The sequence below is a fragment of the Tauraco erythrolophus genome, chromosome Z (genome assembly GCF_009769465.1).
Source record: "Tauraco erythrolophus isolate bTauEry1 chromosome Z, bTauEry1.pri, whole genome shotgun sequence".
Taxonomy (NCBI): Eukaryota; Metazoa; Chordata; class Aves; order Musophagiformes; family Musophagidae; genus Tauraco; species Tauraco erythrolophus.
The window spans coordinates 31,416,777-31,442,823 of record NC_141496.1 but is presented as its reverse complement, the minus strand read 5'-3'; the positions used below and the strand labels follow the sequence as shown (position 1 = coordinate 31,442,823).

General features: G+C 40.8%; 2 protein-coding genes across 2 annotated transcripts in view; one reads left to right on the top strand and one right to left on the bottom strand.

The window, feature by feature from the left end:
• The window catches only part of MRPS27 (mitochondrial ribosomal protein S27), a 50,124-nt gene extending 43,491 nt beyond the window's left edge, over positions 1 to 6,633 (bottom strand). Inside the window, exons 1-2 of the mRNA XM_086629032.1 lie at positions 6,557 to 6,633; positions 4,497 to 4,574 (exon numbers count right to left, since the gene is read on the bottom strand). Of these exons, the coding sequence (XP_086485158.1) occupies positions 4,497 to 4,574; positions 6,557 to 6,620 (142 nt within the window). The 5' untranslated portion in view covers positions 6,621 to 6,633. The remainder of the gene's footprint in view (positions 1 to 4,496; positions 4,575 to 6,556) is intronic.
• Positions 6,634 to 6,691: 58 nt separating this feature from the next.
• PTCD2 (pentatricopeptide repeat domain 2) lies at positions 6,692 to 24,294 on the top strand. Its single transcript, XM_086629033.1, has 10 exons — positions 6,692 to 6,812; positions 8,774 to 8,866; positions 11,170 to 11,299; positions 12,141 to 12,258; positions 13,677 to 13,755; positions 17,105 to 17,196; positions 20,262 to 20,375; positions 21,656 to 21,730; positions 22,538 to 22,651; positions 24,008 to 24,294. The coding sequence occupies exons 1-10, from the start codon at positions 6,707 to 6,709 to the stop codon at positions 24,230 to 24,232; spliced, it is 1,146 nt and encodes a 381-aa protein (XP_086485159.1). The 5' UTR covers positions 6,692 to 6,706; the 3' UTR covers positions 24,233 to 24,294.
• The last annotated feature ends 1,753 nt before the right edge of the window (positions 24,295 to 26,047 follow it).

The window sequence follows — 26,047 nt, the reverse complement described above, 5'->3', positions numbered from 1 at the left end:
TTCAGTGCCACTCTGACCTTACAGGTACTCACAACCTTACAGGCAATCACAACACATGTGCAAAGATTGCTGCTGCGGTAAAATGATAGAGCCCTGATTTGGAATAACATAGTTGACTCTCAGTCTGGACAATGCTGCTGCCCACCACACAGCAGTATTTCGTGTTTACGTAACACCTTCCTTCCCAAGGCACTTTAAGGTGTTCTTCAAAATGCAAAAAGAGCATTTATCTCCAGCTGAGGGAAGGCAAGAATTTCATGATCACGAAAGCAAAGGGAAATCTGGGGCAAAGTTACAGAGGCAAGTATCAGCTCATATGAAAATCAACACAGGATGCTGAGGGCCACCAAGACCATGCTATACCACATAAACACTAAAACAGCGGATCAACCTTTTTAATGATAAAGAAATTTCTGTGGGAATATCTTTACCATAATTGTCCGTATTTGACTTTGTATTACTCATCTCTCCAGCACTCACAAAGGTCATGATAGAGCACATAGACAAAGACTTTGGGGGCATTCCCAGCAGTGCTAGAAGTTAGAGAGAACAGATGCTGCGGCCAAGCAAGCTCATCAGGAACTAAGAACTGGCTAGATCCTTGCCTAAACATACTAAGCCAAATGACATCCAACATTCTTCATCTGTATTTCAAGATAGCTGGAAAAAAGTATTCACTCCGAAATCTGCTATGTTTGATGACATAGCAACGTGGACCTGAGACAGCCAACTGCACAGGTTGGGAGTTCATTTATCTATTGCAGAACTATTTTTGTTATGCATCACCCTCTGAAAAGTGGAAGATGATACCTAAGATCATTTTGGGACATACTCAATCCCTACGCTTGGCACTTCTTTGGTCTAGGTGCTCACAAAGATGAAGAGCCCATTTCAGGAAACATTGAGTACTTAAGTAGAATATAAACCAAATTAATACAATGCTATGAGTGCAAGACTTCAAGACTGTTAGCCATTTATACACAAGGCTCCTCTGGGGGAGCTCACACAAGAATTTTAAGGATTGACCTTTTATGCTGTCTGCAAAGCTGGAACTCTCCATCAGAACTTTAGCATGGAAAGCAACACGAAGCACTTATCTATCAGCTCCAGTATAAGAGTCACAGTAAAATGGAAGCTGATTAAACCTTAAAGAACAGAAGACAAATCAAGTTAATGGAAAATTTAGCTTTGTTTCCAGACAAATTGTCATTTCTGCATTAGTTTCTAGATACAAATAATTTGCAGTGTGTAATTCTTTCTTGGTTTGTTTTCTCTGCAGAGCATCTAAATCCAGATACTTTTTCTCATATTCATGATTTGAAATAATTCAGCTACCTTCTGTAAACCAAGTTTGCTCCATAAGTTGCTATTCGATAATCAAGATTAAAGCTTCTTCCTAGTTAAAACATCCGATAGAAGTACCAGAATGCAAGAATGCGAATGCCGAAGTCTCCTAGCACTGTTGGTAGTAAAACTCGAGTGCTAACATTGGTGTATAAACCAAATAAAGGTTTTAATGGCCAAAGTTCTATGTACCTTCTAACAGATATATATTGCAAGTGATTTTATCTGACAGTCATTACCAAAGAGAAAACTAGTATATGTAATCTCTCATACTCATTGCCTAAAAATATATTCCTACAAAGATGAACTTTTACAAAACTTTAATTTCTCTAAAACATATTTCTGCATATTGCAGAATCTCATGGATTTAAACAAACTAACAAAACAAACTGTAAGTCTGAACTGAGGTCACTGAACTTCTGGACATAACTTCACAGCTGTCTCTAGAATACTAGTATCTGAGATTTCATGTTCACTTTTATTTTCATTTGTTCATAGAAATTCAATGTCTTGCTGCCTGCAACAGGGGAATTCAGGACAATGACTGGGACACTACTGACCCTCACTTTCCAAGTCAGTGGTTATGACATCTAACACCAGTTTGGTGGCCTAGAACATCAACACAGTTTCAGTTTGATGCACAGCGTGTGCCTATCCACAGCCTGTAGCAACAAGTGGCACCATGTAATGTCATTCCTATTGTTGAAATCCAGTGATGAGGCAGCAACAGAAAAGTGGATACAACTGTGATGCAAAGCTTACCTATCCTGGGAACGATGGGCAGAGCTAATACCTTAACTCATTGGCTAACATTCCATTATCTATAGAAAGCAAGCCTTGAGTTATTTTAAAGACTCAATTAAAATATAAAGGAAGGCTGAGGCAAGCACTTTGCCTTACAAATTTGTATGTTTCTTATTTCTCAGTATTTCCATATCCCTAGCAGCTTCTGGAAAGGACTATAGCTTTATACCGAAGGTGACTGAATGGAAACTACTCAAGTCTGTAAAGGCAGCACTGCCACCTGCTGTTGTGGAAGAGCCATTTTGGGTACCAAGAGTCTTTCTAAAAGAAAAAGACATTGCCTGTATCACTTGGATTCTGTGATCCCCTAGGAATCTGGTAATTGCTATTTTTCTCATCAAGATGCTTATTGTCACTTAATTTTACCTTTGTTAGTGATGAACCAGCTGAAACATTGGAGAACCTAAGTCCAGCCATGCCTCTCATTTCCTTGGTATCTCATTTTCAGTAAGTGGAGACCAAATTACTTCTATACAGGTATCTTCCTACCAGCAAGCAGTCTGTCATTTCCAAATTAACACATTTTCAGTTCCTAACTTTTTGAGCAAATGTGCTTCTGTACAAAAAATACAGTCTTGTCCTTTCCCATGCTTTTTTCAGCACTGAAGTTTGCTAAACTCATTCATGCTTGGAACACTAAACTGAGACTACAGAGAAGAGAATAAAAGCATATCTTATATGGACACAGTAAACGGGTTTGAGTCTCAGATGGCACCACATCACTGAAGCACAGAAATGAAACTCACTTTAAAGCAGAAATACTTCTTTTTCCTTTAAATGTATTCTCACAACATAGCTTTGCTGCGTAACAGTTCTGAAACAGTGTTTAAAATACACGAATAAAAGAGCATCTCCTCAACACAAGGAATTCACTCTAGCTATAACCACCAGTTACCACACATGAGATTCTACGTGCAACCACACAACTGGCAGAGTTACAGAGCAGACGTCTGCAGGGCTGTCTCCCGTTTGAAAATGCTAATACAGCTGACACCGTGTTAACTTGTTTTCCCTTTTCTGTGAGCACAAAATGAAAATGCAAAGCAGTTCTCTGAAAAGCATGGAATAGACATCTGCTTTGGATCAAGACCATAAGCAGAGCAGCAGCAAGAACCGTGCTTGCCAAACAGTAACAAAAGGTCTTGCCGGGCCTGGGGAAAGCCAAACGGACTGTACCAGCACTTGCACAACAATGTTTTTCTTCTACAGCGGATTTCTATTGCCTATGACATTTGCCAAAGTAAGAATCCTTTTTCACCTGGAGGTGACTGGTTCAGATGCATCCCAGGGCACCAGTCTGTGGTTCCAGCCCAAAAAACTTTGCATGAGCAGTCTTATTGACATAAATGGTTACAAGGTATTAACATTCTCTGCAGGATCCAAGCTACAGTCACAAGCACCCACCGGCTGCTTCTGGCCTATGTACAGTAAAACATGTTGACAATACCAACTTAGATGTCTACAGACGAATAACAGAAACAAAGTAGTGCATAAAAAACACTACTCTGATCATTTCATCTGTCTTCCTGCCTGACAAAAGCCCTTGAATTTCACCTGCTGATTCTTCTTTCAGCTTTATAATCTGTGTTAGAACTACTAAACACAGTGCAGGGGTCCAGGAATGAAAAATGGAAGACAAAGATTATGCATCGAGGGGGCTCTCCAAAACACTCATAGTACAAAATAATGCGCATGTATCTTCAGCATGGAAAAATGTTTTGCATGCTTTCTATTTAACATAGTCAACAAAAAGTTGGTGGAATGTAATTTCAAATGTAACCTAGCCAAATAATTTAGTTATGAATTTCACATGAGAAATCTCATTACCATATGCAGATACAGTTTAATGTACAACTTCTCAGAAATAAAACGTTTAGTTTCATTTTTCCCCAAAAGAAAAATTTAAAATTTCAAGAACTATAACTCTCTCTCCTGCAAAACTCCGAGGAAAATATTCTTTAAAAAAAATGTTTTTGAACAGGAATGCCCTGTAAGACTTACAGAATAGGTGTTCTTTCACACTGCATTACAATTAAAACAATGTCAATAAAGAGGACACTTGGAGACAGTCTTAACTGTCAGACACGAAACTACCACATTGGTAAAAGCTCTGGATTTTGTAAAAGGAAAAAATCAGCTTGTAGAAAGCAAATATTAGTTAAATGGCAAATTCTAGCCATTCTAGCTTTGAATACATATGACAGATCTTTAACATGTTGAGCAGATTTTGACATAGAACCTCTGAAACATTTTGCTTTGAATTATTTATAAATAATGAAGTAGTCTAAAATGACCTCAGGTTGCAATTAACTAGTCAAATTGAAGAAAAAGAAAAAAACTTTTCTCACCCAGGCTATGCTCCTCTTTTTGCCTCTTTTCCCACTTTGAGCTGTCCACATATGCTGCAGAAAGAAGAGATCTTCTACCTAATGACGAAAGAAATCACTAGGTAAGTTAGGTTGCTTAGACATCTCTAAACTAACACTTTATTAGATATCACCTTTTTCTGTCACACTTACTGAGTTGGATGCATTAAACAGTCTTTATGACATAGCTGTCAGCTGTAGCTACAATAACAGTTCAGATTCCTTAGACGTGGATAGGCCCTTAACTTTGTTATTTTTAAAACTGAAAAGCTTTCACCTAAAAGTTTTTTTTCAGCATGAAACAAGTCTTCCCAAACCTGAAGTCTGTATTTAAGAAAAGGATAAATTTTTAAAGGTAGAAAAAAAAACGAACAATAAATGATAGCTTCTTTGTGCACACAGATCTTTTTCAATAAATGTCAGCAATTCGCTAAACACAGGCATAAAAGCACAAGCAAAAAAGATGAATATGCACAAGAAGGCTTTTCTATTGTTGTATGGTTATTTTTTCCACCTGTAAACGTTTGTCTCACTGGAAACAAAAGGTAGATGCTCATCTGGAAATACTCCATCTTTGATCATCTCATTTTTTTGCATCTCCTGTGAACTGCAGAGTTCACTCAAATGTTTTTGAAAGTTTTTTTCCTAATACTCTTTGTACCACCCTTTAGAATCTGCTCAAGACGCTTTTCTAGCTTTTGAAACAAAATGGAAAACAATTCAGCTGGAAGAACAAACCATGTTTGTGCAACACTCATAGATGATAAGGCCTTGAAGATGCATGAGGAATATCTGGATAAAATTTGTTGAAGGAAGATATAGAAATACATGCAGAAGGCTGCAGAAAGAAATGTTAAGAAAAATGAAATATTTTTAAAATAGCCATTGCTCAGCTATGCAGAATTCTTAGCAGCCTTAAAGCCCTTATCTGAAAATCTACCTGCTGCCACTGAAAGTTTGTTATCCTTGGGTTTAAAACCTTTTTTTGTCCTTATCATCCTTCTGACGTGCAATTATACATACACATCCTGCTCTGAACATCTTTGCAATATTTTCAAAAAGACCTGGTACACGGAATTCCACAGTCAGAATACGAGAATACATACAACGCTTTACCAAACAATTAGAAAATAAGAAAAAGAGGTATTTCTGGTTGCTTGGTGGGGTTTATTTTAAAGCTGTTTTTCATCATGTTGGTAAAAGAGGCACACAAAAGATGGGGGGCTTGGGTATTTTTTAGGATAAACTTTTGTGTGCTCATGCACTGCTAAGGATCCCACTAGCAAGAATGAGGGTTTAAAGAACTTTTTTCCTATGGAACAAGCAACTGTCTTTACGGCAGGGCTTTGCTCAGGTAAGCTGGAGGTCGGGTTTGAGCTCTTCACCAGTGCCAGAGGAAAGGGCGGTATTCCCGAGACATGGGCATCCAGCTACCAGGAAGCAGCACAGAGAAATTTCTGCTCAGGGAAGCTGAAAAGGCAGAACGAAGCCGCACTTTAAGTAAACGTTACTGAGTTCAGTTCTTCCCAAAGGTCAGGATTTTTGGAAAGATGGCTTTTCGAAACCATCAGCCTCGGCGGTGCTTCTGTCACCCGAGTTACTCGGTCTGGCTGAACACCTACGGCCGCGGGTGCGGCGTCCTCCGTGCAGCTCCGTGTGCCTGCCTGTGACCCAGAAAGGCAGGTCCTAAGGTACCAAGCTAGGAAATCGGCACGGCGGAACACCTATAAAAAACCGAATTAAGAATACTCTCGTGCACCGCACGCTGGTGACACGCCGTTCTCAGACCTGCCTACAATTATACACACGAACACACGTATAAAGGCGAAGGGAAAGCCCCTGCATACCGCCACGCCCCCACTCACGTTCTCCACGGTGGCGGCCGCCGCAGCCCGCGGCCACCACAGCGACCGGAGGGCCCGTCCCGCCAGGGCCTGACCCCGCGCCCCGGCCCGGCCCGCGCCGCTCCCCAGCGCGCTCCCGCCCCGCCCCGCCAAGCCGCCGCAGCGAGCCCCGCCGCCGCCTGCCAACGGATCACCGACCTGCCGCAGCGCCCAGGGCCCTCCCGCTCCACAGCACAGCTCGCCTGAGCACGGGGGCAGCCATGGCGCCGAGGGAGGAGGCGAGCGGCGGCGCGGGGAAGGACCGCGGCCGCTCCGCCCCGCCCCGCCTCCCGCCGGCCCGGGCGCAAGATGGCGGCGGTGCTGGCTGGCGGGTGCCAGCGGGCGGTGGGGGAGGCAGTGAGGCGCTCGGCGGTTCGGCCGCCCGCCGCGGGCTGCTGGGGCTGCTCGCCTGGAGGTACCGCGGGCTGCGCGGCGGGGGCGGGCGGCGGGCGGCTGGGCCGGGGCCCTCGGCTGCCCGCCGGTGGGGAGCCGACCGGAGTGACTACAACTCCCGGCAGGCCCGGCGGCCGCCGCCAGCCGTGTGCCTGACGGGAGTTGTAGTTCCTGCGGGAATGCCCCTCTCGGCGAAGGATACGGGAGGGGAGCGCCGAGGGGCTCCCGGTTGCCTTCAGAGCGTGCGGTGGGCGGGCCGAGCCGGTGCAGCAGGTACCCGCGCGGAGGGCTGGCGGCAGCGTTACCCGGTTTATCCCGTGCCGGCTGCTGGCTGGGTGCGAGCCACGAAAAAAAAACCCCAAACATGGAGCTTCATAAATGCGTATTTATTCTGGGAGAAGGACAGCGTTAGCCAGCTCCTGGGCTGCGCCTGCTGGTTGTCGCCATCGCCGCCACCGCGCTCGGGCTCCCGAGGCCTTTCGGAGGCGCTCCCTCACCCAGGGGGCGAAACAGGAGCGCGTAGGAAGGAGATGTGTGGCAGAAGCGTAGGCCCTGCCCTGGGCCCGGCGTGCCGCGTCGGCGCCGGTGGGGGTTTCGCTCAGTTTGCGGCTCGGCGAGACCCCTCAGAGACGTGAGGGTCCCCGCTGTGTGGTGGTCGGCCCACTGCTCATCACGGGCCCTCCTCTGAGGGGGCTGCGGTGCGTCCGAGGCAAAGCAGGTTCGTCGGTTCAGTTCTCCGGGGTGGCCTGCACCGCCTGCACAGGCCGGCCGGCGAATCGATCTCCCTCCTTTTTCACTGGAGTCCCTGTTGTTTTTTTTTTTTTTTTCACTGGTTTGTTCCTATAACGCCGTAAGGTATGGATTTAAGGAAGCAGTAAAATTCAGCATGTGGGAAGTAAATGGCATGAGAACGTCCGTGGGAAGTAAATGACTGGGTAATCCAGGCCAATTTCATGATGAATAAAGTGTATTTGTTTACGTATTGGATCCGTTTCCGTTAATGGCTAAAGGTGCCATTTATGTGGGTATTTTTTTCAGATTTTATGAAGTGTATCTTTAACATGCCTCACTTGCATAGAAAACAAGTGTTTTTATTTGCATGGCCTGTTACGTTTTGCTAGGGAAATGCAGAAGGAGAATAAATAACCTAACTCATGCCATTACTCACCGTTAGAGTAATTTTTTAAGAATCCAAAAACTTGAAAGATGAAGTTGTGACCAATGTAAACTATTAAAGCGACTCTCTGTTACAAAATCATTGGTTGCAAATAAAAATCTACTGGAGAGCTTGTTTCCTGACAGCAAAAACTTTAAAAATAGCATTTGCATGATGGTTTTGTTAAAGAAGCTTACAACACAGTACAGTTGAGTTCAGCACCCAAAGTTAGTTTTGAGATTCTAGACTCGATGACTGTCTGATGTCTGGTGTCTGTCCTACCGCACCAGAACTTCAGGAGATCCCCTGAGTGTTACTACAATCCAAACACTAAGCTTTGTGTTTTTTCCTTTTGTCTTTCTACTGCGTTTGGAGCTTCCAGAACGATGCACTCTACAATAGCAAAGACACCTCATATGAGGAAAGGGTGATGTGCCACTAGTGAATTATGGTGAACAAAGAGCCGACAAGACAAATCATTATAAAAGCGTGGAAGGGGGGAAAGATCTTATTCTTGTGCAGAATCCTCTTTTACCTTGGCTAGGTGGAGAGGATGATGTCTCTAGTTTTTCTTTCGGACATTCAATAAATATGTACTTCTTCATCTTTGTACACATTAATTCCAGAAAGCTGTGACACAGTGCTTGGGTTCTTTTGTCAGTGATGTGAGCAACTGCAATTTTTGCCATCTGTTTTTAGTGTCATGCTGCCAGTGGTCTGCCATCACACAGTAGTTAACAGCAGTAATTCATAAATGCAAAGTTCAGTAGTATCAAAATAGATAGTTTGACATAAAACTCAACCTTCCTCTTTTTTCCTTACAATAGGGAAGCGGTATCTACTAACAGAAGATCATATGAAGTTACAAGAATTTCAGCAGATGAAAGCGGCAATTAGAAATGAAGTTCATGGCAATAAAGGTATTGGTAGTTTTTTAATAATCACCATTGTCAACTTTGGCCTGAGTCCTGGGAAACAAGACAGTCAAAGACATTATGACACCAATTGACCACATTTAAAGCAACAACTTAAGTCTTACTCCTGCAAATTTTTTATAGCTAAAATTATTGGAAGATCTAAGCTTTCTAGAATGAAACAATATTCGTTATGCTGTGTTGGAAAACAGGGAGAAGCTTTCAAGTATGCAAGGTGTTTACATAAGACCTAAAACGTTTGTGACCTTGCTTTTCCGCCTGCATCAGAAAATACTATTTCAGTCTACAAATCTTGCTTTAAATATATCATCATCAAAGACAGTTAATACAAAGCCTAATAGCTACTTAACTATCCAGAGAAGGCCTATCCCAGTAATTCTCTTTTAATCTGCTCTGTAAATTTAGTTAGCTTATTCTTTTAGATATTTTTTCCTTTTACCTTCTTTAAATTCTCAGTTCTACACCCAATTCCAGATGACGTACGTGTACTCGGAATAAGAAAAACAAGTTCAGGTTTTCCAGACTAACTAAGGAGCAAGATCGGTGGACTTTTTCCGATGGTCATTTTGTCATGATGTTTAAAGTGTATACAAATTCCTTTCTTTAAGGAACTTGATTATAAACATAAATCTGCCCTTAGTGTTTTGGAAAGGTTAGGTAAAACTCAGTTTCCTCTACCTGTTTAATCATGTGCAGGTGTTGTAGTGATACAAATTCACAATTATTCCAAAGGATGTAGTTATTTTTTCGTGTGTGGCAAGGAAGAAACAAATAATCAAACTTATTTCTATATAAACCAGTCTTCTGGGCCAGAGAGGGAAGTGAAGTCAACATGACAGTTTTTCTATATTAAGTAAAAGTAGAATTTAAATCAGGCAGTGGCAAGTCATAACTTTATTAAATTTTGCTGTGATGATGATGTACTCATATTGGGAATTATTCATCCTGTACATGAGATAGATTGAGTTTATTGCTATGGGTCAATCAGTCTTGCTAAAACAGGTTTGTAGAAGCCAAACATTTGGCCTTACAGGTCAAAGTTGACCTTTTTGTTTTGTACAAATAGTAGCCTCTGAGAACTGATGGAAACAGTGTGCTAAGCACCTATTTGTGTGTATGTGTGCATGTGTGCCTGGTTTCTGGACTCAGTGTTTAGTCTAATGCTTGAAAGATGAAAAGAAGTAATTAGATCTAGTAATAAACTTGATTTTGAAATGGAAAAAGCAGTAATAACTATTCCTTTATACAGAATATAGAATAATTTATTTATTATCGTTATAATGCAACTGTTAACTATAATAGCTATACTATTAACTATAATAGTTATACTGTTAACTACAGCAGTTAAATAATTATCTACAGTAGTTAAAATAATATTGTACTACTGTTGTACTGTTCTTTACAAATACAGTTCAGATCCCAGTTTTTTTTAAAATTTCTGTGTACCTTTGCACGCATCGCGACCATTATATATGCACAGGACTGGTATTTGCACGTAGCAACAGATACACATCCAGTAGCTGAATATGTTGTTCTCTGGTGTGCTCGCTTTGCATCTCTTGTGTAGGTTACTAGCTTGGAAACAACAGTGACCCAGCAACTGCTACAAAAGTGTTCACTTCCCTGCCCAAGATGGGAGGCAGCACCATTAGAGGAATGGGGCTGCCAGGTGGTACATGTGATTTTTAATCTGTGTGTCTGAATCAGAGCCTTGAGATTACCAGCTGAAGGACTTGTCTTTGTGTTTGCTTTGTTATAGGAAAATGTGCTGGATAGAAAATCTCTTTTTTGAGGGGAGAGGGGAGCAACTCTTAAGTTTTTGGCTATGTAGAGAAATACATAGATTATGTGTGAGACTTTTTGTGTTTGCATCAATTGTGAAGCAATTTAAATCTTCTGTACTGACAGTGTTGAGTGGAAGTGCTCATGCTCATTTGAGTGCTGAGTGGGACTGGTTTTGATTCTTTGCTTGCTTTTTAAAGAAAGAACATAAGGCAGAAAATGTCACTTAGAAAACTTCCTTCCTCTTTAAAATTTTTGCATTACCTAATATATTCCATATTATACACAATGGAACTAAGTTCACAATAAACATCTTGGTTTTTCAAGTCTGAAATGACTTCATGGGGTCACCTAGGCATGCTTGTCTGTGAGAAGCTTCATGCCTTTTCTGTGATGAAAAAAACAAGCTTTCTGCTTCATTGAATCTCTGTTTTTCAGGTACCAAGTATGCAACACAGGTAATGGAACTGTCTATAGACTACTGCTATAATGTGTTTTATTTTCAGATCCATATTTTAAAAGTATTAAAGAAAAATTAAACAAAAATGGAATGATTTTCAAAAACGAATTAAAAAATTTACTGCATTTGTGTCAGACTTCATCTGATGTGGAACTAGCCAGAAAAGTTATTTACAGGTATTTTTAACAATCCAGGTAACACTTTTTTCTGTCTTTATTTTTTTGCTTTTATTAGATCGTCTCAGGTTATGTCTGCAGTTGAGGGTTTGCACTAATTCAGTGGCTATATGCATGGTTAGTCCCTTAAACTAAGGCTGTATTTTCATTTACTTTGGATCTTCCAACCCTTCAGAGACGCTCAGACCAAAGGAAGGTCAAGCTTTGGGAGCACAGGGGTGTCCTCCTGTGTGCAGAGTGAATGGTGAGCTACATAGAAATGTTGTCTCTCAGCTGAGAGATAGTGGTGCGTTCAGTGGCATTTTCCAGCCGAAACATGCCTGGCTATAAACTGGTCGGGACCCAGCAGTGGCAGGTCAGCAGTTTTTGTGAATGAAAACCTTCCCGGCAATTATAGTGTAGGACCTATAAATAAAAAAGTGAAACACTTTATTTTTATCTTTTTATTTATTTTTTGGTGTAGGCGAGAAGAAGTTGAGGTATTTTAGCAGGTACTGCTGCTAAAATAGGCTGCTGCAACTTCCTGTGTTATTACTCTGTGAATAGAAGGTAAAGTAGCTGGGAATTTTCGTGGCAGAGACCCATTCCATTACTAATCCAATGCAGGTTACTTTTCTAGAAATAGAAGTGATTACGTATTACTAGTTAATTTATTAGTTTGATCAAAACAGTAATTTTTCCATAAAATTAATCTCCTGTTATCTAAATGTCATTGACTGGTGCAGATAGAAAAGTATAACTTTGTCATTGCACATATAGATCTTGCTGTCTATTTAAAGCTGTTTTTCCCTTGATGAATTCCATTCCCTGTGTGATTAACTTTTTTTAACCTTTCCAATAGGTACCATGAACAGAATGGAATCACAGCCTTACATAATTTCAAATTTGGGCCCCTCTTTATGAGGCTATGTTATGAGCTGGACCTTGAAAGACCTGCAGTAGAACTTATCAAAGATCAGGTAATTCACCTATATATTTTGAAAATATTGTCTTTATTATTAGTAGTACAATACGAGTATATATGAGCCTTGCATGAGCTCATAGACTTGAAGTATATGTGTTGCAGTAGCAAGGATGTCTATGACATTAACGTAAGGATGCAGGTTACATGGATTTTATTTTTAAAATAGCAAAACAGTAATTAAAAGAAAATTAAACAGTAGTTGGACTGATAACTTTATTATTGCATTTCTGTATAATTGCATCATTTGAATAAAAAGCATTGATTGAAAAAATAATTCCTCAGATAAACATAGCTGATGCGTGTTTTCCTGCATCCTGTGTTGTAGTAGATCATTCTTGGAAATGAACAGTTCTGAGTTTTTATGTAGTAGTCCTCTGAAGGCCCTCGTGTTGTTTGCACCGACAGATCCATCATGTCATTCTGTACTTCAGACTCCCTCTGAACCCTGTAGAGGTGGTATGATATTCATCAGCTCAGGAACTTGGCAATTTTAGTGCTGAAAGAACTTAAGGACTTGTTTTTGAACATCTGTAGAATGCTTTGTATGCTATTATAACAAAATATTAATCATGCCCAGTGTATAATAAATTAAAAAGATTCTGTGCAATAATGTTGTGTCTTCAAAAATCTCTGATGGCCAGTGGAAAGTCATCTCTCTGATGTTAATTTGTTAAGGCATGAGATATGCCTAGCCAGAAATGGGAGAAGTCTTGCATGGGCTACTATTCTTAAATCAGGCATGTGTAAGAGTACATGTGGGATCTTTGATTGAGATATATGTCATTGAGACAGGTCCTGCAGTACTTGTAACTGATGGATAGTAAGGTACAGTACCACTTCTTCAGGCTCTGCTGCAGAAATTTAGACTTAATACCTCTGGCATTTTATTTGGCCATTCCCAACACACAGTGTGATTGAAGTGGAATTTAAAACATACTTCATCTTTCTTCCGCTACTCTGCTTGTCATCGCTCAAGCCCTTGTGCTGATCTGTTCATCATTTGATATTGTGATTAGTAAAAAATTGTTTCAGTTTTGCAGTGGTGGTACTTTACCCCAAAAGATGTTGTTAATCAGCTGTAAGCTGTATTTCTACTGAGATTTTGGAGTTGCCATTTGTCAGTAACTTCTGCTTACATTAACTCAGAGGTCACAATGTATCACTGGAAAAATGATAGTGGGAATCTCTGGGAAATTTCTGTTTAATTTGAGTGAGCTTTCGACCGCACTGAGTCACTGGTATTTTAGAGGTCACTTGACATAGGGACAGTCGAGCAACTCAGAGAGTTAAATGTTGAACTTGTGAAGATGGGACTTATTCCAGTAAGAAGACCTGCTAAATGCTGTGCACAGTAAGAATGCTTACTGTCCTAAATTTCTTTATGCTTGCTCTGTTTGTATGTTTCTTCTCCAGAATTTGCGTGGTTTTTTCTCAGAGAGTACATCATTCCATATTTTGATGACTATGTTGTTCAAAAAGGGCCACTTTGAAAGTAAGTACTGTGTTTACTAAGGCAAATTCATTTTGAGGAGGATGCTTCTCACTGTTGCGTGTGTGTATATAGATATATATATTTTTTAATGAATGTTGCTAATTGGTTTATGGTTTTAGAAGGCCAAACAATGTAAATCAGTGTAGATGTGAAGGAGCTGTGCTGTAGTGTGTAGTAAAAATGGAAGGCTGTATTTATTTCATACTTCCAATGGTATTCTTCCTATTCTCAGTTGCACGGAATTATGATTATCCAGGGCAGCTATTCATAAACCTCTTCTCTGAACACAACTTCTCTTTGGTTTGTAATTTCCCGTAGCTTTTTGTTTTCTCTATTCAATTTGTTTTACATGGGTTTTGAGACACTGAAGTTCTTCAACAATTTTTTTGGCAGTTCTGCATTTGCGTCAGAGAGGGGAGGAGTACCTTTTTTCCTTTGATAACAAAACTGGACTGTAGTCTTCTCTTGGTTTGTCTTACTAGTGTGCCCACACAAAGCGGCTACTCCAATATTTAAGTCAAATGTTTCAAATCAGTTTGGCCCTTTGTGAGGATAAGGGGGAATCAACTGACCTGACTGAAAAGACTTCCCATTAGAAGATCTTAAATTGACTATGGAGTAACCTTTTCAAGGAAATCCCTTTATTTGAAGTTTGTGGAACACGCACTGCTCTTGTGAGACCCCATCTGGAGTACTGCGCTCAGGTCTGAGACTCCCAACAGAAGGACAGGGACCTGTTTGAACAGGTTCAGAGGAGGGCCACGAAGGTGATCTGAGGGCTGGAGCACCTCTCCTATGAAGACAGGCTGAGAGAGCTGGGGTTCTTAGACACCAGCCTATGGTGTCTGAGGGCAGGGAGGGAGAGCAGATCGAAGCTCCTGTGATCCAAGAGGAACGGGTCAAGGATCTGCTTTGCCAGCTGGATGCCCACAAGTCTATGGGGCCTGATGGTATCCACCCGAGAGTCCTGAGAGAGCTGGCGGATGTCATTGCCAAACCCCTGTCCATTATCTTTGGGAAGTCTTGGCTCACTGGGGAAGTTCCACTGGACTGGAGCCTGGCAGATGTTACCCCCATTTACAAAAAAGGGCGAAAGGAGGATCCGGGGAACTACAGGCCTGTCAGTCTGATCTCGGTGATGGGCAAAGTCATGGAACAGGTCATCTTGAGTGCTATTAATGAGCACATACAGGTTAACTGGGTGATCAGGCCCAGTCAACATGGGTTTATGAAAGGCAGGTCTTGCCAATCAAACCTGATCACCTTCTATGATGGGGTGACCTGCCTGGTTGACGAGGGAAGGGCTGTGGATGTAGTTTTCCTTGACCTCAGAAAAGCCTTTGATACAGTCTCTCATAGTGTTCTGGTTGCGAAACTGGTAACTGCTGGCCTGGATAGGCACACCCTCCTTTGGGTTAAAAACTGGCTGGACGGCCGGGCCCAAAGAGTGGTGGTAAATGGGGCTAAATCCGGCTGGAGGCCGGTCACCAGTGGGGTTCCCCAGGGCTCAGTGCTGGGTCCGGTTCTGTTTAACATCTTTATCAATGACCTGGATGAGGGGATTGAATGTACCCTCAGTAAGTTTGCGGACGACGCCAAGCCGGGAGGCTGTGTCGATCTGCTCGAGGGTAGGGAGGCCCTTCAGAGGGATTTGAACAGACTGGATCGTTGGGCTGAGGCCAATGGCATGAGCTTTAATAAGGCCAAGTGCAGAGTCCTTCACTTGGGGTATAAAAACCCCAAGCATCGCTATAGGCTCGGGGAAGAGTGGCTGGAGAGCTGCCTGGCGGAGAAGGACCTGAGCGCGTTGGTTGACTACCGGCTTGATATGAGCCAGCAGTGTGCCCAGGTGGCCAAAAAGGCCAATGGGATACTGCTGTGTATCAAGAATAGTGTGACCAGCAGGAACAGGGAAGTGATCCTGCCCCTGTACTTGGCACTGGTGAAGCCGCATCTGAAATATTGTGTCCAGTTTTGGGCCCCTCGCTTTAAGAGAGATATTGAGCTCCTGGAGCGGGTCCAGAGAAGGGCGACTAAACTGGTCAAGGGGCTGGAAAATAAAATTTATGAGGAGCGGCTGAGGGAGTTGGGGCTGTTTAGCCTGGAAGAGAGGAGGCTGAGGGGAGACCTGATTACGGCCTACAAATACTTGAGAAGGGATGTTGGGGAAGTAGGGGAAGGGCTCTTTACATTAGTGATGGGTGATAGGACAAGAGGAAATGGGTATAAGCTTAGTCAGGGAAGGTTCAGGTTGGATGTTAGAAAGAATTTCTTCTCTGAAAGGGTTGTCAGCCACTGGAATAGGCTGCCCAGGGAGGTGGTTGAGTCCCTATCCCTGGATGTGTTTAAGAAAAGGGTGGATGAACTGCTTAGGGATATGGTTTAATGGGAGATTAGGGACGGTTGGACTGGATGATTACTAAGGTCTTTTCCAACCTGGAAATTCTGTGAAATTCTTTGAAATTCTTCAGCCTGGAGAAGAGAAGGCTCCAGGAAGCCCTTCTAGCAGCCTTCCAGTATCTAAAAGGAGCCTACAAGAAAGCTGGAGAGGGACTTTTTGGAAGGGTATGTAGTGATAGGACAAGGGGCAATGGCTTTAAACTGAAAGAGGGGAGATTTCTTACAATGAGACTGATGAAGCGCTGGAACAGGTTGCCCGGAGAAGTTGTGAATGTCTCATCCCTGGAAGTGTTCAAGGCAAGGCTGAATGAGGCTCTGAGCAACCTGATCTAGTGGAAGATGTGTCTGCTTATGGCAGGGGGTTTGGAACTCGATGCTCTTTAAGGTCCCATCCAACCCAAACCATTCTGCAATTCTATGGTTCTATGCTTGGTGTTTGGCAAATCTAAGTCCAGCAGTTATCCTGAAAGTTGAGACTGAGCCACTGTAAAAACTACTAGATCAGCGCCTGAATGCAGTGTTGTGGTGTAGAGGGGCATGTGCATTACTGAGGAGCTGTTAGACAGTTTGCCTAAAAGGGTGGAAAGTTTGATCATATGTTTAAAAGGCTTGCTTTCTGGACAGCTAGGAAGAATGAGGGTGACTTTCACGAGAATTTCACTAGAATTTGTTTTTGAATTTGTATGAAAATAATAGACAGTAATGCCAGATGCTAATGTAGAATGAAAACTTCCTTACTGGGAAGAAATCCTTACATCTAACTGACCCTAAATTAAGCTTTTTGAGATGTGTTAATCTTTAAAAAAATGACAGATTTCAGTTTGCATTCCTATTTTGAAATAGGCTTACTGTGCTCACACCATGTTGTTTTGTGTTTGTTTTTTTTTCCAGTTACTAAATGTACAGCATTAGGTTTGTGACATGAGTAACGCTAATGTATTTTTGGTAGGTGCTTTGGAAGTTCTGGTAGAAATGAAAAAACAAGGTATACCTTTTAACAAAGAAACTTACCTACTTGCATTTGCAATATGCTACAAACTGGTAAGTGTTTTCAATTTACATGGTGAAAACGTGTTTGAAATGCCTTCTCTATGTTTTCCTTTTTTTTTTTGTTTTAAAATTTCCGTATGTTCCCAGTCATGGTTTCTTATCTAGTGCAAATATCGTAGAGGTATTGTAAGTCCTAAATTGCTTCATTGTGCATGATATGGTGCACATATATATATGTTTTCCCATACAAGCTAATGTCACAAAGCAGATCTCTAAAAAATTACGTGGACATAATCACTAAGGAACAAATTTGATACAGCCTTTGATTAACTGACAGTGTTCTTTCTCAGGGATCTCTGCATCTCTTCAGACTATACCCTGTACTCGAGCCTCAATATTGGTTTTATAGTCTGACTTCCTTAAGAAAAAAGACATATATGATATGTTCTGTTTATCAGACATCTGCCATCCATTTCTTCCCTCCCCTTCCAGGTACCCTTGAACCGTTTCTGTAATTGCATCCAAATGTGACAACTGAGCTTAATTGTATATTTTACTCCGAGAAAAAGATCCTGAACACAGTAAGAAACTGGGCTACATAGGTTCTATGAGTTTTTCCTTAGAACTGTTTCCCTTTTGTAGCAAAGTGAGATCCCCAAACTTTTTTATTTTTGTCTTCCATTCCAGATTTGAATCAGTTCTGCAATGTGAAATGTCGACTTAGGCTTTCCCAAACTCAGTAGGAAACTCTTCTTCAATTTCCTCATGTGTTTAGGAAGAGGGACACTAGCTGAGGAAAAACCGTACTAGACTAAACTTCCTCAGGTTTCTCAGTTAATCATACAGTGAAACTGAGTGCATGTGTGATAAAAGAGAGTTGGCCTAAAATGGTAGCTCAGCAGTAATTCATGTCGTGCTTCTGAAATACTCAGTTCTGATGAATCAGGGCTGCCTTTAGGTCAGGGGAAACAGAAAATAGACATGTGGCTTTGGTGTTTGCAGAGTAGTGTGTTTGGCACAGTAGATACAGCTGAGAAAGAGCTGTGGAAGTTGTCTGCTGTTAAAAACAGCTAGAAATTGTTGGTTACAGTCAGTTTAGGGATGTTACCAATGCTGCATAGAAGACACCTCTTTTAGCATGTTGGAAATGTACAAAGGCTCTGAGACTAGGCTATAACCCAAGTTTTTAAGCTAGTGTTTGCTACTAGCATCCACTTGGGCAATATTTACTGCTTCAGGATTGCTCCTTGGTCTGTTCTCTGCTTGTTTAGGTAAAGGCTTTCACAGAAACCCACTGTGTTTCTCTGAGGTATCCTTTACTCCCTTTGCCCTAGCTTCTTCCCTAAAATCTTTATGTGGTTCTTTCTGTGGCCTCCTGTCAAGGGGGCTTGATTCCATGCCAGGTACAACAGGAAGAGTTTCCTGAGACTTCTGTTTTCTGCTTCTGGCCTCACCTGTGTTTTCGATAGAGAATCTGGCCCATCATTGCTTGTTTAGCCATTGATAGAAATAAAGGGAAAATGATTCTAAACTGTCACCCAGTTATTTAACAGCCACAATGAATTTGTGTTTTTTTTTTTTCATTAAGATAAAATACTATAAATAGGGGAATAAGCTGCAGTAACCCTTTATGCACTAAAGAGGATTAGGAGGAGCTCTTTCAAAAGCTTAATCTGTTGATTCAGCTGTTTTTGCTCATGATGCAACGTAAGAAGCTTCAGAAAAAATCTTGAAGGGAAATATCTTCAAGATGCACTGCTTGAATACTGGAAATAATGATGCTGATATCATTAAGAGCAGTGCTGAATTTTTACCAAGTTAGTTCTTGGTTTCTTTTGAATAACCATGCCAGAGACCAGTACAGAAAAATGTACAAGGCTTAAAGCTCAGATTATTGCTAGTAGATAAACAAAGGAATTAATGTTTAATCTTTGTGGACAACTCTAAACCACTTCTGGGACATTTTAATTCATTGTAAGGCAGTGTTATCCTCTAAGGTAACAGATGGTCCTTCTTTTAGTGCAGGAAGGGCTATAGGCCTTTTGATGACAAAATATTTACATAACAGTAATCAATCTTCTGGTGGTCAGAATGTTTCTGAATTTTCAAACAACATGTTTTAAACCATGAGTTTCTCATGTGGTTTAAAAGATATTTTCACAAGCTGTACAGACTATTCAGCCATGACATGGAAAAGCATCCCTTAAACACCCAAAGGATGACCCTATCCCTTAAGTCATGGCCAGTATTTTGCAGAAATGACACTTTGAACAGTAGGAACAGAAATCAACACCAAGTACTAGGAAGACATGAAATCTCATATCCATATTGGTGGTACCAGTTGTTACAAAATCTTCCTGCTGCCAGCTTTTAAGTTTGGCAGGTAATATTTTGTCTGGGATCCAGTCAACTCCAGTGTGCGAAGCATTGTTTTTGGGAGTTGGTGGTTTGTGAGATAGCACACAGGTAAACTCATTGCCTTTTACTATAGCCTCCAATTGAAAATAGTCCCAGCAATAATGCAAGCTTTCTGTGTTGGAAAACAAGCAAGTGTCTAAGCTATCATATTAGAATGTATACTGTGGAAATGTCTTGCAAGATTTAATCTGTAAGAGAGGCTAAAAGTTGCTGAATGTTCAGATTTGCACATACACATATTTCTTTAGTGTAATGGTGCTGAATAGTTCAATGCTTAGAAAACATTGGTTTTCATTAACTATCATCTAATGTAGCTTTTTAAATAAAGTAAGGACAAAAAGTCATCTGTCTTCCTGATTTGGGGATGATTGGAAAGTGCCTGTTGGTTTTAGCATACCACCAGCATTGTTTTATCTCTTGTAGAAACCAAAACAGTTAGGACAAAGTGTAGTTGTTAAAGTAATGGAAATTATTTTTACCTTCTTCTGAACTCTGTAGCTTTGAATATCATATTTTGATGTTGTATTCCACAAGAAGTGCTACACAGAATCTGCTTGGTTGTGTTCAGATATGGATTGCCTTGGTGATCTTACAGTATGTTGACTTCTGAATGCCTTCTAAATGTGATTGCAATTGCCTACAGTCCTTTCAGATCACAAGACTAACAAGTGCAATTTAGGTTTGAAATTTCTGTGCAGGACAACCTGGAGTCTTACAAAATCTCTGCGAAACTGCTTGAAGAAGCACAGCTGAAAGGTGTCACATTACCCCTGCGAGCGTTCTGCTTTGCTGTAGCAACTGCTCTGAAACAGGTACGGTACCTTTCGTTTTGATTTGTGCCTGATTCTCAAATCAGTGAAAGGAAGCTAACATAGGGGAAGCATAACTTCTCTACGTAATAACTTCAAGTACTAGAACTTTAGGCCCCTGAAAGAGTAGGATTATAGAGGGCTCCCACACAACACTCAGAGGCTATGATGGGTTTTGCCCTACTGCCTGGGAGGTGGCCTGTCTTTCTCCATAAAATGTTTCTTCAGGCAGAGGTTTTCATACAGCTCATGTGCCTAAGCACTGATTTGAAGAGGCTCTGAGGCAGTACAGGGTGAAAAACTGAGCAGCAGAATAATTAGGTAATTCTAAAGTCTGCTATTTCCTCTGCTGTTGATTTGTGTATGCAGGTTGAACCTCCTCTGTTTCATGCCAAAACAGAGGTCAGAGGCACTGAAAGAGCTAGCGATTTGGTGGTGTTGGTGGATTTGAATGAGTGAAGCAGAATTGTTAAAATTTTCCTGTGCACTCTGTGGTCTTCGTTGCACTATCTCTGTGAACAGAGACACTGAACAATAGCATCACTGAAATTAATTTGTTCATGTGCATGGTGGCATGACAGGGCTTCTCATTGGCACTGATGTTAAAAAACAAAGTGTCTCTGAAACAACATGAAATACCCTTGATGGCTGTTGCTTTATGTAAAAATCAGTTAAAACTCTTGTTTTGCAAACAGAATAATGCACCACATTACACTTAACTATTCCGTAAGCTGCATGATCTTTGACAGTACATCTTACTGTGAATAAGATGTTTCTTGATCCCGAGTAACAGTGGTTGGTCTAGTAAATGTCAGTGTAACATTTACTGTCTAGACAAATCAGTTGACGGCATAGAGTACTGTAAATGTGTATGTCCAGAAGGTTAAAAATGCTGAGCAGTATAAATACCCTCGTTAACATATGCTGCGCTTCGTTTAAGTACTCTGACAAGTGTCAAACTGAGGATGTGTGTAGATCTTTGATCTTTTAGGTGCTGTCATGCTCAGTGTGAGTTACATACTGCCTTTCCCTGCTGATCTGAGGCAAGGAGTACTGTCTGATGTGCTAAAGAGCCAGATGACGTGGGAACTCGAGCAGGGGGTGTTCCTTTCACAGACTGGAGGCTGTTTGGAGTCTTACGGGTCTTGGTGAAGGGGTTCTAGATGCTGGTTTGTAATTAATTGAAAAAGTTGTGAAAGACTTGTTTTTCTTGAACTTTTAGTGTGAAAGTGGGTCACACATGTTTAACTGTATTTTTTTTATTATTTATAATTCCTTCCTAGAATGATGTAGCGCAAGCCAAATTTTATTGCTCCCAGATAATGAAAACAGAGAACAAACTATACAACAATCTAGAAGTAAGTATGCTTGCTTTGCATTGGAGCCTTGCAGAGAAGTAATGCTATAATGGATAAAAAACTCCCGTGTGCAAAGTAAGAGAAAGCCAGGGTCTTAGTAGAACAGGCGTGTGTCAGAACTGTTGAGCCAACAATTTCTGCCAGTTGGATGAGTTACCTTCTGAATTAACACCATCCCCTCAATTTTTAAAATCGCTTCCTGCTGTAGATTGGAATGGAAAGTAGACCAGTCCTACGTCTGTGAGTATAGACCTGTGAACAATTTCTAATCACGACGTTGTGAGTTTTTGCTTTCTTGCTACAAGAGATTTGAAAGAAACATAGCTCCAAGTAAACGCCTTAGCTCCAAGTAAACGCTTCTTAGCTATGCTCTCCCCACTTCAGGCCTCCTTCAGCCCTGTGAACCTTAACCATATATGTGCGTGCAACAATTATTTTCTTTAATTGCATGGTCTACAACCTGAGAGAAAGTCTTCTGCATGTGCCCTGTAAATGACCTCTATAAGCTATGAAAAAAACCCAACTTTATTCAAGAACGCTAATGCAACTCCATCAGAGAAGCTCTGCCTCCAGGCTAACCCTTCCTTTCCAGGTCACAGCTGAAAAAAAACCCCAAACCTCTGTGGAACTTGATCATTCCCTCTGCTTTCTTTATGGTTAATGGATTTTTTTTTTTTTAGCAGCACAGCAGCTGAACATATATTTTGTCCTGCTTTGCTTCATATCTTCCTCAAATACTTCTGTTTTAAAATTTACATTCTGATGATAAGTACTATTTGTGTGGTGTGGTTTTGTTTTGTTTTTAAGGTTCTTGTCCAGCTCAGATCTGGTTCACTAGGAGAAGTGATAAAGACATTAGAGGCAGCAGTGAAAGTAAATACTCCTCCCTTTGTGAAGAAAATAGAGTTTTCTGAGGAGGTGGTAAGTATACAGTAATGAGAGGAGGCCCATGGTGCTTGGCTGAGCCATGATGACAGTGGTTCAGCTACAGAACTCCAGGTGCCTGAGTGCACCCTATTAAAGTTGTTTGGGTTCTGATGCATTCAGATGGCAAAGCAGCTGGCTGGCCTTCTCTGCTGTCGGACAAAATACTTAGCTGTCCACTTCCCTTTTTTGTTGTGGGTCTTGCTCTTAGAAGCCCAGATTTCATCTGAATGTAGATGAAGCATTCCCTTGTGGCGTTAAATAATTGAATCCCTTGCCTTCTATGCTATTTTCAGTTGATGTAAAAAAGAATAAAGTTCTCATCACAGCAATAGTGTTAGATTTGGTAATGTTTGCAAAGACCTGTGGTGCTGTACAGGGAAGTGTGATATGGGAAACAGTAGTTTTTGCTATTTTACTATAAAAAATAGCTTTTACAGTATTGATCACCAAGCAGGCTTCCTTCAGAGCACATGTGTACACCTATCAGCTTGGTAATATTGCAGCTGCTTTTCCTGAAACTTGTTAGCGTATTCATTTTGGACACGCCTGTGAAACAAGATATGTTAAGACCGTGTTAATAATTAAATACTTACTCTTTCACTGCTGCCTGTTAAGCAAAATGCATAACTGATACGTAAAGTAACAAATACTAGGTAGAAGGGGGCATACTTTTCAAAACATAGCCCATGTATATTAACTGCTATGCTGAAAAGAATTTTTTTTTAAGCAGTATTTTATTTTGTAAATTCATTGCAATAAATGTTGCTTGTGTCAGTGTTGTATTTTGATTTTGTTCGGCAGATTTGTAACAGTCCCTAAGAAGACTAAGCATTAGTCCTAACCCATTTCTTCCACAAAAGGCTATTGATCAATAACAATCTTTAAGAGATTTACTTATACTTGAGCTCGTACTCTGTGTGTGGCATACAGAACTCTGAGCGTTCTATAGCCTGACGTTTATTGATTTGTACTGTACTGTACATTTAGTGTGACACATAATAATCAGAATATTGCTGATCTGGAAAGTAGATTCCAGGAAGATATTATGTTTCCTGGGTTTAAATAGAAAATAATTGTGTTAGTCTGTACTAGGACTGGAAATAGGACTGTACAACTGAGGAAGTTTTATTTCTAATAAACTCTAATAGGTACCCAGTGCATTTCCACCATTTTCTGGTGATGTATAATGTGTGCGGCTTAAAATCCTCTTCTTTGTGAGTCATTACAGTAGCCACATATCTTAAGTTGTGTACTTTTTTTTACTTTGAGTGATTGCTTGTCTTTAATTTGGTGGTCGAATGAGACCATCACTTGATGAACTGTAATAGTCTGTCATTTTCTTCTCCTTAGCTGGCTACAGTCAGGGAAAAAATGCAAGAAAATCCTGACCTTTCTGCCAAACTTGGAGATGTTTATATGAAACTACAAACTTCAGGACGGATAACCACATGCTCGCTGGAAGACATGCTTTTCCAGATTCCTAGTTCAAAGAAGACCCCTGCAAAGCTTTTACATCAGAAGCAATTGGGCTATCAGGCTGCTAAACCGCTTCGGTCAAATCTATTGTTGGAATAGTCCAATATTTGATGGCAAACTGAACTGCTGTTAGCATCTCCTAGAAGCCAACTTGAAATAAAATGTCTTCTCTCTCCTTCACAACGAGCAATTAAGTTGTTTGTGTGAAACTGCATTTTAAGTACAGATCATGTAGCTTCCATGTTTCAATTTGGTGCTAAAAATCGTGTGTTGTTCAGAAATCGAGTGATATAATGGTTTGAAGTTTCTCCTGAGGCTCTTAAATCAGGATTTTCCTGGGCTAAATGTCCTGATGGTTGTGAACTAAATACTATGCTTATCTGACCTGACTTCTGTGTGGTTCATGAGAAGAAAATTCAGTCTTCATCAGATAAAATTTTCTGACTGAAAGGATAGATGCAGTCCAGAGTCTAGACAAAAGAGTATGGCAGTGCTTTAACTAATCATTCTGTCTGGTTATTCAATTTCGGTACATCTCAAGAGTATCAGAGGAAAGCAAACATCTTTGCTTCCCTTTAATATCTTTTTCTTCAGAAGCAATATATTAGTATGTTTTTCTCCTATCGAATGGGATTATGGAAATGCTATGGGAGGTAGCATGGTAACCAACTGGTTGTTTTCCCACTTGAAAGAGATTCCTGAACAAAAGTCAGAGTCTCGGAGTGCGTGGCCCCACATACTGCTTCCTTCAAATTTTCTGGTATTAAGCCTCCCAGGATAAGCGGATCTTGATACAAATTTGCAACTAAGTCCTAACAAGTTTCTGAGAGCAAGTACAATCACTTTTAGACTAGAATTGCATATCATCTGCACAAGTCACTCATACATGGAGCAAGTAATCTTAAAAACAGTACGAAGAAGCTTCATATTGACTGAGCTTTAATGACTGCAGGCAAATGTGCTTGGTTCTACTAGTAAAAAGGTGTTTGTAACTGTGAGTCCTGTAGACCCCCACATCTTTTCTCATTCACCATCCAGAATAGAAGGAATTGGAAACAGCAGTACTTTGGCTGGCACTAAGGTGCTTTTGATTTGCTTGTGCATATGAAGTGCTGAGCCTGTTGATACGTAACTTAGCAGCTCTGTGAACATGACTGGGTGGAGCCCACCTCCAGGTTGGGCCTCCTTATCTCTTCTTTGGTTTCTGTCCTTAAGTTTTTATTTTGTCTCTCTCCCTCTCAAGAAAATGTCAGAACTCAAAGGATTCTTCCTGTGAATGAATCTGTGCATGCTATATGAAATTTTGTTGAAGCCAGTGAGTCACTGTGAAGAAACAAGAACCTGTTCCATGCAGAAACATATCTTTAACCATCAAAGCAAATGTGGCTACAGCAGGTGAGAGGTTTCCTTCTGCCATTCTGACACTAATTCATTTCTGTCACCGGTGAGTCTTGTTAATATTAAAATGCGCAAAACTTACACGATGGAATTTCATGCAAGTGTAAGTGAAGAATAATGTGAAGGTTTTATTACATTTTCATGAGTGGTTGCATAGGTTAAAGATATACATTAGTCTAAGAACACAGCTAATTACTTGTTCTGTACTGCTGTGTAGCATGTAATTTCACACATAATTGTACAGGTTTTTAACAGTTTTCCCTCAACTGGAAATTCTTTCAACATTTCTGGTACAAAATGGACCCTTAAGTAGCTCCCAATCTTTTCTCCACAAATAAATTTGGTACGGGGTTTTTTTTAAAGGCTGCTTGCAGTGTGGCAGGGATTAGTTTCATAAAAATTAAAAAGAGTGAACTCCTACGTTCAGTTTACTCAGTACTATGAGGACAACTTTTTGATGTAAAACTACACTTCAATGGGCAAGAGAAGATGGTTTGACCCGTTTAGACTGTTACA

Excerpts from the sequence above, each read along its gene's own strand:
- PTCD2 (XM_086629033.1), top strand. The coding sequence starts at position 6,707 with ATGGCGGCGGTGCTGGCTGGCGGGTGCCAGCGGGCGGTGGGGGAGGCA. Across the intron at positions 6,813-8,773 it reads CTGGGGCTGCTCGCCTGGAG|GGAAGCGGTATCTACTAACA; the intron begins GTACCGCGGGCT and ends TCCTTACAATAG. Across the intron at positions 22,652-24,007 it reads TAGAGTTTTCTGAGGAGGTG|CTGGCTACAGTCAGGGAAAA; the intron begins GTAAGTATACAG and ends TCTTCTCCTTAG.